The sequence below is a fragment of the Erpetoichthys calabaricus genome, chromosome 1, assembly GCF_900747795.2.
Source record: "Erpetoichthys calabaricus chromosome 1, fErpCal1.3, whole genome shotgun sequence".
Classification (NCBI taxonomy): Eukaryota; Metazoa; Chordata; class Cladistia; order Polypteriformes; family Polypteridae; genus Erpetoichthys; species Erpetoichthys calabaricus.
In genome coordinates this window covers 235,385,152-235,400,549 of record NC_041394.2, presented here as the reverse complement: position 1 = coordinate 235,400,549, position 15,398 = coordinate 235,385,152, and the positions used below count along the sequence as shown (strand labels likewise).

Below are 15,398 nucleotides of genomic sequence, written 5' to 3'. Positions count from 1 at the left end.
GAAGATTTGTTCATGTGTGTTCAACATGAAAACAAACTCATAATCCTTCAGTGACCTTAAAAAGTCTTTGGAGCATTTAGTGTGTCCTCATCTACTATCTTCTCATCTTTGATAATATTTTCAAGTCTGCAGGAGCCCATCGTAGTTGTTTGCCACAGTGCTCACTATTTATGATGTAAGAAGACATCCTCTTGGTGGATTAAGAAAAAAATGTGGCAAACCCAGAGAGAGATGCAAAAAACGTTCTGAATTCAAACATTTTGCCTACTGAGATAACACCAGGTTCAGTCTGTGTGCATAGCAGTGTACAAACATTGCATTGGGGGGTATTGATTTAACTTAAGCCTAAAGTACATTCAGAGAGGAAGCCGTGACAGCAGCTCCATTATAGGTCTGAGCCACAAGTTTTTATTTGCAAGTGTAGTCCTACATGTTTTCATTTAAAACATCAAAAACCAACTGGGCATCTCCCCCCTGAAACATGATAAAAATCCAACAAATTGCTCTTGAATTTAACCTGCAATATTGACATATTGAACTATGACAGACAGTTGATTCTTGATTTCATCAACAACAGTGACTGCAATAGAAGTCAAATCATTTTAAATGAAATGGGACTTGCCAGAGAAAAAACACATGACTGGAAGTGTGTGGCCAAGACACGATCATATTTGGATAATGCTTCAGTGAATTATCTGTAAATCCCCTTTTTAGCAGATTCACTACCCTCATCATGCCTGCTGAATACCAGCTGTTAATGGTCAAGCAGTAAAGTGACATCAATTAGATGGTTCTGAAAGGCCCTGTTTTTTCACTGTTTCATTGTGTTTTGACACCTGAATGCGATCACCATCATTTAATTGCATGTTCTACTCTTACCCTGCCAAGACAACTTAACCGTGCAAATGAACTCGCGTGTTCACTGCTTTTCTCTTGCCTGTTGTATGCCCTGTCAACGTTAGATCCCCAAGTTTTGACCAAACAGCCTGAGATGTTTTCATTAAAAAGCATAAGCAACAGTACATTCTCTTTGTCACAACACTTCCAGTCAGCCAGCTCACCTTGTCATACCAGAAGAGTTGAAAAGACCGGTTATTTTTCTCTGACTTTTGAACCAAATCAATCCTGGGCTTTGATCTGCACTGCTTTTTAATTCTGAGTCTGTCCTCATAAGGAAGACTATCAAATGGCTTTGCCAAAATCAGGGCAACCATGCAACCTAGTTTGAAATAAACGATTGAACTTTTCTAAACTGAAACAAGGAGCAAACTCAAGAAGGCTATGTTTACGTTTTTATTTACAGTGGAATATGTCGCTAGCAATTAACAGACTACAATCAGCAACTTGTCTCATGGCTTCACTTTGCAAAAATCTGCACAGGACTGAACTTGAAATGCTCCAATGCCAAAATGCTATCAATTAAAACAAAGTCCAGCCACTTTGACAGTTCCTCCAGTCATGCAACATCCCAGCATCCTGGCCAGCCCACTGCCCCATTTACTTCCAAAGATGCTGTGCTTTCCTGGAAATGACGTTTTGAAGCATTTGTCCAATAAATGTCTAGCTTTGCTGCACTGAAAACAAAGCATATTCTGAAGTGCCATTGAAATCCAATGAAGATGAACTTCAGTGGGTGTTAATGGATCATGCTGCCACGGGAATGTATGAGAAAAAAAATCATGTTAGATGACCTTCAAGAAATTATTGCTGATTCTGAATGAACTAGCCATGAGGTTGAACACATTCTAGTGTGCTGTTTGTAATAGCAATGTAAATACAACAGTAAATATTTGACAATTCTTTTTGTGACATTTTAGAGGAGGCTGAGTTTTAGAGCAATCACCTCTGATATAAATGAGCATGTAGCCGTAAACCCATCTAGGCACTTACCAAATTTATCTTCAGTTAATCTGAATTTGAACCATATTCAACAGAAGTTGTGTAACAATTTTTCTTATTAAGAAAAATAAAGGTATCATCTTTGAGTCATCACTAAGTTTTGAAAAACAAATCTCCACAGTAGTAAAGTCCAGCTTTTACCAACTGAGGAAAATTTCTAAACTAAAATCCTTTCAATCAAAGAAGGACTTAGAAACAGTCATTCATGCCTTTATTACATCTTGCCTTGATTATTGTAATTCCTTATATGTGGGTCTGCCAAAATCTGCTCTGTCGCGCCTTCAGCTGGTTCAGAACGCTGCAGCTAGATCTTTGATTGTGTCGAGAAAAAGGGATCACATCTCCCCCATTCTAGCCTCTCTCCACTGGCTACCGGTGAAGTGTTGCATGAATTTTAAAATATTGTTTGTTTTTAAAGCCTTGCATGGTCTCGCTCCAAAATATATCAGTGACCTGCTTCGCTCCTATGTGCCACAAAGGGCACTGAGGTCATCTGGATGACTGCTCCTTGTAGTGCCAAGATCTTGGCTGAAGTCAAGGGGAGACCGAGCTTTTTCAGTTGTTGCTCCTTGGCTTTGGAATGACTTGCCTCTGCACATCAGGTCTTCATCCTCTATCGAGGATTTTAAAAGTCGGCTTAAGACCTACTTGTTTTCTTCTGTCTTTCACTGTGTATGATGGGTTTGTGGTGGATGTTACAATTGGTTGTTTTATTATTCTGCTTTTGCATGACTGTTTGTATTGTGTTTATTTTAATGCTTTTTTGTACAGCACTTTGGCACAACCTCTGTTGTTTTAAATGTGCTTTTATAAATAAAAATAATCTAATCCAATGAATTTACAAGAGCATTACTGAATCGATTAGTGTACAAAGACAGAGCGCCTGCACCTTGGCGTTTTTAATTTCAAAATGTCTGCGAGTTACTTTGCCAATGTGATCATCTTTGTCATGATTGTGGATCCACTTTCTGCCTCTGCTAACACAGGCTTGTGGAATCCTGGCACTTATTCTAGCAGCACTAGTTGCAAGATAGAAACCAGCTCTGAATGAACATACTCAAGCACTTGTGATGTTACTTGTACTAACATTTTTAAAAGTCTTGCACTTTGGGCTGTAATAAAGATTTTAATGGAGATGAAAGAAAATCATACGTAGTATTTAACTCAATGACACCAAGTTTCCTTATGAACTGGCATTTATAGTGCACATTACAAGATATCTCTCAGAGTTCAGTATTTTAGACCAAAGGGCTAACCAGCTCCTGGTTTCACTCTGTTTGCATATTAAGTCATTTGAAGCAAAACTAAAAAGTTGGAAATTGCAACTTGGGAAACATGGGGCATTTCCTTACTCTTTGTGATCAAAATCCGGAGCATGAAAGGGTTAGCGAATATGTGAGAGAATGTACTCCTTTACTAGAGGAGTTTACTGAAAGTTTTCAAGATGTGAAGACAAAAGAACTTCAGCCGGACATCTTCACTATACAATTACCTCTCAGTCCAGTTGCTGTGAAAAAAGTGAAAAAATCAAGAGATCTTTGAACTGCAGAATAAATTGTCAGCTAAAGGTCATAGTAATATGGATCTGCAAGAATTCTACCTAAAAATCATAAGCTTTGATGAATTTTCATGATGTGCTTAAGATGGCATAACTCTCTTCCCTATACTCACACTTGCAAAAGACAGACTTTGTTCCTGTCTGACTGACATCAACTTGGAGAACCAGCTGTACTCGGTCACGGGTTCCTAAACCCTTGTGTACATCAAGGGTAATTCTTTGAATACCAGTAAAATCACTGTTTTCAAAAATTTGTGGATTTTACAACTGTTTCACCAAAGCTCTAGTTCATACCTTCAGGTAAACAAGTAGTCTCTAATTTAGTAGGCGCTGAGCATTCTTCAGTTAAAAGCATCATACTACAAACATTAAAGTATCTAAAAAGTTTTAATTGCAACTTTTATAGGTTTGGTTAATTGCACATGTAATGTGAACCTCCATTACTCCTCACTTTTAGCATCACTTCCTGGGGACACTTGTTAGTGAACTAGTATTATAGTTATTTTTGAAATCCATTGGATAACTACAGGTAGACTAGCTATATGAGGTACTAGAGCAAAGGATGAAGCAGTACATTAAAATCATCCATGAAATAGATAGATAGATACTTCATTAATCCCAAGGGGAAATTCACATAATTCAGCAGCAGCATACTGATACAAAAAACAATATTAAATTAAAGAGTAATAAAAATGCAGGTAAAAACAGACAATAACTTTGAATAATGTTAACGTTTAATCCCGCCCCCCACCCCCCGGGTGGAATTGATGAGTCGCATAGTTTGGGGGAGGAACGATCTTCTCAGTCTGTCACTGGAGCAGGACAGTGACCGCAGATATAAATATAAATATAAGAAATTTATACTATAATTTGCTTGTCTTTAAGACAGAAGCTTTAAAGGTAACATCAAATATTTTCACTTTCTCTCAGTAATAATATTTTTAAATGTGTTCCAAATATACTGTATATTGAATTTTGGTAGAGAGCAGGTCAGCAATCCATTTTACTTAATGACAAAAGGAACCAGCAATTTAAATTTAATTATTTTCAGTGCCTAAAATGAACTGGAGGCAAACTTTTGGTAGGTCTATAGTAGACATGAAAACTGCAACAAAAGTTGTGAGCAGAGAAAATGAATATTATAAATAACAAGTAAAAATATGTGATAGTGTTAATTATTTCTGACATGTTTTACTGTCATATGCATACCTTCGACATTTTATAAACCAAGGAGCTAGGTAATTTTGAAATGGACATATTCTGGCTTTTTAACATTTGTCCAGCTACTTCCACAGTGATGGTTGTGAGCTATATAGTAAAAAGCATTTTTTTTGTTAGCAAAGTATCTAGGGCAAATGACAACACACCATAATGGTGAACAAATAACCTTAACTTTAAAAATATTGAACTTTTAATTTGTTTTGTTAGTTTTTTTTTTTTTGCTCTCTGCAGAACTACATAACAATTAAGTCTACATTTATATTTTATATATAATATATATTTCTTTCTTTTTAGGGACTTATTTTGGAAAAATGGCCAATGCATTCGCTGGCAAATGATGAAAAGATTGTCAAAGCTGTTATACAAGGTAGAGAGTAAACTTAATAATTATATGTTAAAAATGAATATTCATTCACAAAATAGATTTATTGTTAACTATTCTGAATTTTCATTCATTTTTTTACAGACATATCAAGGCATTTGAAATTTTTATTTTGTTCTCAGAAAAAGATGTAAACAAATGTATTATTATTGAGTTGTTCATTAATATTTTAGCTCTCAAACAGACCCATATTTCAAGGAAAATATTTGTTAATTTAATAGCAGTATTATTACATCTGGTTGCTTTCACTTGACAAGGCCCTTATCAGTTTATGCTGATTTCATAAAACTATTGTTTGCTGTTATTGAGCATTGTGGTTTCACAATATAGAGGGCAAACAGTGTGGTTACTTGTTGTCCTCAGATTAGAGGCATGATTAGCAAGTATATTGATAAAGTAGGCATTGGTATCATATTTTAAGTTATATCTTTGGAGTGGATTGTGCCAAATCCTTTAATGAGAGGTTGAAAATTACTCAGTAGTTTGCCTCATCGTTACATATAGCGTTTGCCATGAAGCAAGACACCTTAATCAAGGTTGTTCTTTTTCTGACTATAGAGTTGCACTACAGACTAAAGACCAGCATCATACAGGTGGAATGGATGAAGTAATCATCTTTGGTGCTGTCATAATGGTGGTTGGTGTCTGTTCCACTGATGTATACTGGCACTATAGTAAGCCAGCAAGTTGAAGAATACTGTCTCTAGTCTATGGAAGACATGCAAATAAGAATTTCACTATGTGCATATGAAAATAATGAACTTGAAGAAGGTCTTCCATGTCCAATGATCGGACTGGTTCCATTAAGGCAAATAATGTAGTATCTAACGCTTTTCCTGCAGCAAAATCCTACATTTAGAAACAGTGAGTGACTTTTGGGTAATCTTCAAGATGATTTGTCAGATATTGTTTTTAAGAAGTTACCTAGGCATGTCTTCTTTAAAGGTAGTGCAAGTCGCATTAGATAGATAGGTTTGGATAAGTTTTTGGATTAGATGTTTGTCAAGGTAACTGAAGCACATTTGCTTTAAGAAACAGAATAATATGTTTTATTGATAACCACAAGGATTATAAAATCATGATAGCTGAATATACTCTGTATCAACATAGAAGACAGGATGCAAGACAAACAAGACAGGCAAACAATACACAGAAGAAGCTGACTGTTTACAATACCAAGTCTTTAAGGATGATGTTGATGGAGGATGATTTTAAACACCTCAGTGAAAGTGTTTTTTGGTATAGTAAGCAATTTGCACTCTTCCCATGTCACTCATTATTTATATGCCTGACATATTAGTTTTGTTTTGGTCAGTTGTGTGAAAATCAGTTATCTGTAGTTACGTTTTATTTATTTTCAGGTAATAACATTATGTTAGTGAATTTATTGTTACTCTTCCTTCTCTTATTCTGAAATTATATTTACTTCCCGCATACTATCATGTTACTTTTTATATGGTACCTTTCATAGAAAACTCCCTCCTAAAACACCTTCCCTAAATCTTAGAATAGATGTGATTGAGAGATGCATTTTTCATAATCAGATTGTAGAGTGTTGCTTTGATGCCTTGATTTAACATGTGAGTGACATTTAATCTTGAGGAGTGTAGCACTTTGCAGTTGTCATAGTGAAGGGACTATATAAAGGAAACATCATCAATCGGTGGGATTTTGACTAATCATAAATAAAGGCAATGTGTACTGTCAATAAGATCTAAGTCTGACCACAGATGTATTTCGTGGGAGAAGATAGAACTTCTAAAAAAGTTCTTTCAAATATTTTTTCAGTATTTGTTGTATAAATTTCTTCATGTTTTTAAGATGACATTAGAATTAGATCCAGAGAGTGAAACGCAAGTCAAAATAATAATTTTTCCAACCTTTTCTTAAAGACCAGTTGTGCTGATGTCACACAATGTCCTGTTGCAAGCTACGTTGTCTTTCTGCTGTGCCAACCTACTGCCACAAAATGTTGGGTCTTTGAAAAACATAATGAATGAACAGAAATTGTAAGACAACAAAAAATAAAAATGAGTAAAGTATTCCAAGAAAATTGGAATATCAAAAGGTAAATGCTATGCATTCCTGATAATGATCTCATGAAAATGAAAGATAACCAAGAAATGCAAATATAGAGTTAATAACACAATGAAACAAAAGCAAGCACAAAAAATAAATAAACAATGCATTCATGACTCATGCATGTGTTCAACTATTACATCTCAATATATTGTTCTTGGCAGTGTGTTGCTTGTAAGTTATCTAGTGAGTTTGTAAGAATGATGTACATGAAGAATTGCCTAAAAAATGGCAATCTTTGCAGAAATAGTTATGTATTTTGAAAGCATTACAGTAATCCCTCCTCGATCACGGGGGTTGCGTTCCAGAACCCCCCGCGAAAGGTGAAAATCCGCAAAGTAAAAACCATATGTTCATATGGTTATTTTTATATATTTTAAGCTGTTATAAACTCTCCCACACTATTATAAACATTTTCCGCACAATTATACAGCATAAACCCTTTGTATTCTCTTAGATATTAGGTAAGATTCGTTGAAATTATGTATGTAAACACACTGTTTATATACAGTAAAAGCTAAATATTATTTTAAAGATATTGAGTGTCTCCGATATCACATATGTTACAGCCATTACGACAGACAGGCCACCAGCAATAAATACGTACAATGCAAGAAAAATTGTATACAGTAAAATGTGTGTACAGTGACACTAAAGTATGTACATGTAATAAGTACAGTACATAGAAAATTAATTATGGTTACTCACCAACAATGACATGACGACTTGTCCGATAACGATGAGTTTAATTTTACTGCACAACAAAGGAGAGCGTTACAGCTCTTCTAAAGGAGCCTCTTCAGGCGACTGTGTAGCACTGCCGTTGTTCTCCTTCCAGCAGTCTTCAATCCAAATCCCTAAAGCAGATTCCATCCAGACTACCGCCTTATTACGTCCACTTGCAACTCGTTTTGCGCCCTGGTTAAAGGACACTGTGGCCGTAGATCTTATACTCTTTTCCTCCTTTTTAAATAAAAAGAATCGTGGACTCATTGATGCTGTAATGGTGTCCTGCAGCGGTGTAGCTGTTCCCTTCCTTCAACATATCCAAAACTTTTACCTTTTCTGCAATCATTAGCATCTTCCGTTGGCGCTTGGACACGGCCCCTGAAGCAGGAGCACGTTGATGCTGAATAAGCGAGACGAGACTTCCTGGTTAACGCAGCGGAATTGAATTCGGCACTCCGTCGCTTAGTCAATCAGCACACAGGAGCTTCTCAGCCATCCGCCAATAGCGTCCCTTGTATGAAATCAACTGGGCAAACCAACTGAGGAAGCATGTATCAGAAGTAAAAAGACCATTGTCCGCAGAAACCCGCGAAGCAGCAAAAAATCCGCGTTATATATTTAGATATGCTTACATATAAAATCCGCGATAGAGTGAAGCCGCAAAAGTCGAAGCGCGATATAGCGAGGGATTACTAAATTTGAAGCCTAAAAAAATGTTACAGTGGGTGCTTAATCACAGCATGTCATAGTGGTTAAGGCTTGTAATTTTGTCCTTCAAACCCCTGAGGTTGTGGGTTTAAATTGACACTATGTGACCACTACACTTGTCTGTTCTCCAATCGGAACATCAAAAGGAAATGAAACCAATTGAATCTCAGATGTTCCAAGTCACCTTGGATAATGGATAAAGGTGTCAAATAAATAATAAATAATAATAATAATTTTGTTTTGCTATGGTGATACCCCGTGTGAGAATTGCAAATGTTGAATTGTGCATGACTGCTATAAATGGTCTATGAATGGTTGTCATGCACAATTCTATACACATCCTGGATGTTCTTTTCAGCCCGTATCTTTACTGGATAACTCTTACAGTAATCATCATTAAAGATTTATCTTCTTTTACTGAACTACAGATGCTAAGTGAGCACACTACAGTGAAGTTTTTGGCCACTGTGCAAAATGCTGTAATAATTGTAGTGTTTCATTTTATACTTTACCAGAAAGTTGGCAAACGTTTTTTTTTTTTTTTTTCTTCTCAATGCGAAAGAATGTTGGTTGTCTTGAAATTGGTTAGGAAGCTCCTACTCACAAATAGTAGAAGTGCAAACTGCCTGATGTGAGGCAATATTAAGACTCCAAAACAGAAATTATAGGTGAATCTGTACATTGCAAAAAACATGTAAACACAATACACATCCTACTATACTTGAATATCTATTGACATTCAGTCATATTCATATTTTCTGTTATTCCTCTTCAGGAATATGCACCTTTATGTCATCATGGTGATTGAGAATTAGTATTTAAAATGCTATAACCATTTTCTCCTCCAGCATTGCTCCAGGAAAAGAGACATTTGGACGGCAAATAACTTATCAGTAGAAGGTCAGAGTTTCTCTTTGTATTGTATGTCCAGGGGTCTTTTACATTCCACTCAGGTGTGAAAGTCTAGTAATGATTCTTCATTTAAATTACGTTGTTCATACACACGTCCAATTTATACTGGCTGTTTTTTTCATTAGAGAGATGCATGTTGATTAATAGGAATGGCATCATATGTGACATTAAACTTTATTGTTCCATTATCATAATAAAAATCAAAACAAAAAGACTTAATTCCTGAATGTTTCACTGTAATCAGGAACTTTTTTTATGATTTGTTACCTCTCAAATGTTTAAAATATTTAAACATGGTAAATAAGATTGTGCTGTAACATTCTTTTAAATTGTTATGTAGATGTCTTTTCAATTAGATCTTTGGGTGCCGGATGGGACAACATTTCATAACAGGGAATACTGTTACATACACACAACCACACTCACTTATGTTAAACCAGTTTAGAAGTGTCGGATAAACAGTACACGAGGTTTTTAATACGTGAGATTTTCTGTACCGGAAGTAAAAATCAGCTTTTTTCAAATCCCTACCAACACTTGGTAGAGTAGGCAGGGAAAATAGGGCTTGAACATGCTGAAGAGCGCTATATAAATGCAAAGAATTATTATTTATTATTACATTGACGTGATTGAGACTTCATGGGGGATACTGCTTTGATGTATTCTTTATGCTGTTAAGAGGGAAGCAGTGCATAGTGGAGGCTAGAGTAAGATGAGGAGTATATGAAGTTGTCTGTTATTTGCTTTGGAACTGTTTTAATACTGGTACTGAGGTCTGAAAGTTGATACTGATACAGTAGTCAGAATTCTAGTACCAATCAAACTCTACTGCCCTCCTATGTTCTCTCTCTGGTAACAGAAAAGGCATTGTCTCTATTTGTTTGGGTCTGCTTCTGTTAAACTTATCAAAGCTTTCACTCACCTGTCACCAATGTAAACATTTCTGCCTTGGCACTGCTTAAATTACTTTTTTACTCTCAATGGAAATATTCTTTCTTTTTACAATTAATTAATCCTCCTTTTTTAATATAATTCTTTTGAAATGATCTACCTTCTTGGATTAATGGAGAATCCTTAGAATCTATTGAGAAGTGTTCAACTTCAGTCTCAAAGATGAACATTGTATTATTTGTGGTCAAATTGACATTGCACTTATAACACAATAGGTTTCATATGGTGGTGGCATGATTTATGCTTTTGTTGCCTCATTATTTTCCCCTTTTTTTCTATGATTTCTGACTGTGCTGCTAGGCTATTTTTAGGGCATGGGTTGGGACGGATGGGTGCTATATGGGGCATATACTCTTTCCAATTTTATCTTACCCTTTTTATGTGTGTGCTAAATCTTGCCTGAAGAAGGGGCCTGAGTTGCCTCGAAAGCTTGCATATTGTAATCTTTTTAGTTAGCCAATAAAAGGTGTCATTTTGCTTGGCTTTTCTCTACATTCATTAAGACTAACACGGTATAACACCCTAGTACTATAGAATCCATAAAAAATTGATAAAAAAATCAACTAGAAATAGATGTATACAGTAATCCCTCCTCGATCGCGGGGGTTGCGTTCCAGAACCCTCCGCGAAGTAGAAACCATATGTTTATATGGTTATTTTTATATTGTCATGCTTGGGTCACAGATTTGCACAGAAACACAGGAGGTTGTAGAGAGACAGGAACATTATTCAAACAATGCAAACAAACATTTGTCTCTTTTTCAAACGTTTAAACTGTGCTCCATGACAAGACAGAGATGACAGTTCTGTCTCACAATTGAAAGAATGCAAACATATCTTCCTCTTCAAAGGAGTGCGCGTCAGGAGCAGAGAATGTCAGAGAGAGAGAGAGAGAGAAAAAAGCAAACAATCAAAAATCAATAGGGCTGTTTGGCTTTTAAGTATGCGAAGCACCGCCTGACAAAGCAGCTGCAAGGAAGGGAGCAATGTGAAGGTAGTCTTTCAGCATTTTTTAGAGGAGCGTCCGTATCCTCTAGGCCAGTGTGCGAACAGCCCCTCTGCTCACACCCCCTCCATCAGGAGCAGAGAATGTCAGAGAGAGTGAGAGAGACAGAGAAAAACAAACAATCAAAAGTCAATACGTGCCGTTCGAGCTTTTAAGTATGCGAAGCACCGTGTGGGAAGCATGTCGGTTGACAAAGCAGCTGCACGGAAGGGAGCAATGTGAAGATAATCTTTCACCATTTTTAGACAAGCGTCCGTATCGTCTAGGGGTGCGAACAGCCCCCCTGCTCACACCCCCTCCGTCAGGAGCAGAGAATGTCAGAGCGAGAGAGAGAGAAAAGCAAACAATCAAAAATCAATTAGTGCTGTTTGATCTTTTAAGTATGTGAAGCACCGTGCAGGAAGCATATCGCTTGACAAAGCAGCCACATGTAAGCCCAGCAAGGAAGGGAGCAATGTGAAGGTAATCTTTCAGCGTTTTTTTGAGGAGCGGCCGTATCCTATAGGGGTGTGAACAGCCCCTGTGCTCACAATATATTTGAGGAGTTTTATTTAATATGTAATATGCACTCTGGTTGGGTAGCTTCTCAGCCATCTGCCAATAGCGTCCCTTGTATGAAATCAACTGGGCAAACCAACTGAGGAAGCATGTACCAGAAATTAAAAGACCCATTGTCCGCAGAAATCCGCAAACCAGCAAAAAATCCACGATATATATTTAAATATGCTTACGTATAAAATCTGCGATAGAGTGAAGCCGCAAAAATCGAAGCACGATATAGCGAGGGATTACTGTACAGATATTACAGAGGTTGAAATATTTGTGTACTAGGTTTCCCAAAGCTCTCTGAATGACTCCTTGTTATTTATCATTGTTGGTATCACTCTACTTTTGCCTCTATCTTCTTTTCCCAGTTAATACAAGATGAGGCTTCCCGGAAAAAATGAATATAGTCAAGTTTCCGTGGATATCGGATGGGAAATGTGTAGGATAATAATGATATTAAGGAGAAAAATTACCTATATATGTATAAAAATAATAGCATTTGAATATATATATATATATATATATATATATATATATATATATATATATATATAGATATATATATATATATATATATATACTAATACAATGTCATTATTTGATTTACTTATGTAGATATAGTACTGTCAATTGTTTTTTGTAATTTTGAAATTTTAATCTCCAGTTTTCACCTTTTTGTGCTTGTTAGCTGTATCATTAATTAATTTACCTGTAAAGAAACAAGTCATATTTCTGATACTATCTGATCTTTGATCATGTTTCAGATCAGGCAACGCCTGAGCATATGCCAATCAACGTGTTTTGCTTTGGAACACTAGCACAGGAATTTTCAGATTCTGTGGAGAAAGAGGTAAGGAATTAATGCCTCATTAGTAAAAGCATAGCTGTCTAGACAGACATTTTTGAAATTCATGAAATTCAATTCTGCATAGGATGTAATCTACCTTTGTGCATCTTCCTCCACTCATGTATGTCACCATATGTTCCTCCCTCTTCTTAAAATACGTATTCACCACAGCCATGTCCATCCTTTTGGCAAAATCCACTATCATCTGACCCTTTTTATTTGTCTCATTGGCACCATACCTACCCATCACCTCCTTGTCTCCTATGTTCCCTTCACCAACATGTCCATTGAAATCCACTCCAATCACCACTTTCTGTCCCTTGGGTACACTGTTCATCACTTCATCCAACTTACTCCAAAAATCTTCTTTCTCATCTATCGCACACCCAACATGTGAGACATATGCACTAACAACATTCATCATCACACCTCCAATTTCCAGCTTCATAATCATCACTCTGTCTGACACCCTTTTCACTTCCAAAACACTCTTGAAATACTGCTTCTTCAGGATAACCCCTACCCCATTTCTCCTCCCATCCACACCATGATAGAACAATTTGAATCCATCTCCGATCCACCTGGCCTTACTCCCCTTCCATTTAGTCTGTGGTACACACAATATATCAGCCATCCTTTTCTCCATCATATCTGCTAACTCTCTCCCCTTAGCAGTCATACTGCCATCATTCAAAGTTCTTACCCTCAGTTCTATTCTCTTTACCTTCCTCCTCTCCTCCTGCCTTTGGACACATCTCCATCGTCTTCTTCTCCTTCTTCGGCCAACAGTAGCCCAATTTCCGCCAGCACCCTGTTGGCTAACAGTACGGGTGGCGGTTGTTGTTAACTCAGGGCTCGACCGATCTGGTATATTGATTTGGCAAAATTTTACACCAGATGCCCTTCCTGATGTAACCCTCCCCATTTATCCGGGATTGAGACCGGCAGGAAGAAACACACTGGTTTGTGCATCCCCTGTGGCTGGGCTACCAAATCTCCTCTTTGACTTTCTGAAATTGTCAAACCCCTTCACATCTCATCTACACTGGTCTTGGCCTATTTCTAATGTTCACTCTGATCCCTTGCAGACTTTTGATTGGAATAAGTGCAGTGGGATTGAAAGCCTCTAAATCTGTGCTTATGTCTGTGTTAAGTAGATCGCTTATACTGTATGGCCGGGGATATACTTAACGCTATGCGACGTGTGTGCTTGAGGATGCTGTTGCTACACAAGCAGTGTACTGATTATACCTTCGTGTATACTTTAACACTAGAATTACCAGAGTCTACGAAAAAACTCGTAGATCCAGCCCACCTTAAAACCGTTCTCACCTCTCTTTTGTCTTCTAAGTGTGCCGATTAAGACGAGCAGCAAAAAGCTGGCTATTCCATCCCCCACTGTCGCAAAACATTCACTAAGTTTTCCCAGCTCATGCCTTGTTTGATTATCTGGGGGTGACTGAACTGGAGTTTTAGAGTGGAAATAATAGATTGTTATTTGGAACACACACATTTCATGTGTGTTCCATTTCTACAGTAATCTGTGTAAACACATTGTTAAAACAGAAACTTTTTAATATTTTAGTAATAAATGTTATAAAATGTAGGCATAAACTATAGAATGTGTGAAGCCTGATGGCCAAACATCAAATACACACTTTCACAAAAGGTTCAAGGCTGTAGCAACACTTTCCATGGCGTAACACTGAGATTTGCTGACTCAGAACACGTCAGCCCTGCCGCGCCGTAGAGACCCGAGTTCGATTCCCCGCTGGGGAGGAAGTGTTTTTTTTTTTTATTTGTAGCCTCAAACGGACAAAAAATTTATATATTGGTATGCACTGTAAATCGTTAAGTTTAAAATGTTGATTGCAGTTATTTCTGTTGATTAATTCATGCTTTTTTACTTAGAGTCAGAACAGGAGCTTATTCAGCTTCTGATCTGACTCTAAGTAACAGCGCCAGTATAAATCACACCCAATCTGACGCTGTTCATTTTCAAATAATATTGCATTACTTCGACGATGTTTTCTGATTGGTACTATTCGCGTCATAAAATGATTTCTTCAAAACGTCACATATATTTGTTTTGAGATAATGAATAGAGCTGCAAATTACAGGTGCTTATTCAGTGTAATAGGAACCATAGCACAAAGAGGTGTGTACACTGCAACACAAGTACACATGTCGTAAATGTAGGACGGGCGCTCCTTGGGTGAGTTATAGCACATCTTTATGTGAAAACAGCAGTGTCAGATGGTGAGTGTCTGATGATTGCATATAGCGCTGAAGTTACTGCTCATTACTATGCTTTCCTCTGCATGTCCTGTTGTACAAAAGAAACAGCATACAGCAACATGTGGGGACTGGCAAGATTGGGGGAAAAAAACACGTGGTCATATGTATCGTGATACATTGCAGAGCTATAGCGTGTCTTTATGTGAAAACAGCAGTGTCAGATTCAGTAGGGAAGGATCCTGAACGCGACGGAGAGAAAAGTGAATAAAAAAAAAATCAAAAACAAAGCTAACCTTTACAAATATCATAAATTACACCGGCT

The 15,398-nt window shown here is 37.0% G+C and overlaps 1 protein-coding gene across 8 annotated transcripts in view; it reads left to right on the top strand.

Annotated features, from left to right (window-relative positions):
* pot1 (protection of telomeres 1 homolog) overlaps positions 1–15,398 on the top strand; it is a 120,651-nt gene that overhangs the window by 30,954 nt on the left and 74,299 nt on the right. For 4 of the 8 annotated variants that reach the window (XM_028812697.2, XM_028812705.2, XM_051929823.1 and 1 more), the window contains 2 exons: positions 4,973–5,045; positions 12,756–12,841. In XM_028812697.2, the coding sequence (XP_028668530.2) occupies positions 4,973–5,045; positions 12,756–12,841 (159 nt within the window). The remainder of the gene's footprint in view (positions 1–4,972; positions 5,046–12,755; positions 12,842–15,398) is intronic. The other 4 variants (XM_051929814.1, XM_051929829.1, XM_051929834.1 and 1 more) reach the window with 2 other exon arrangements.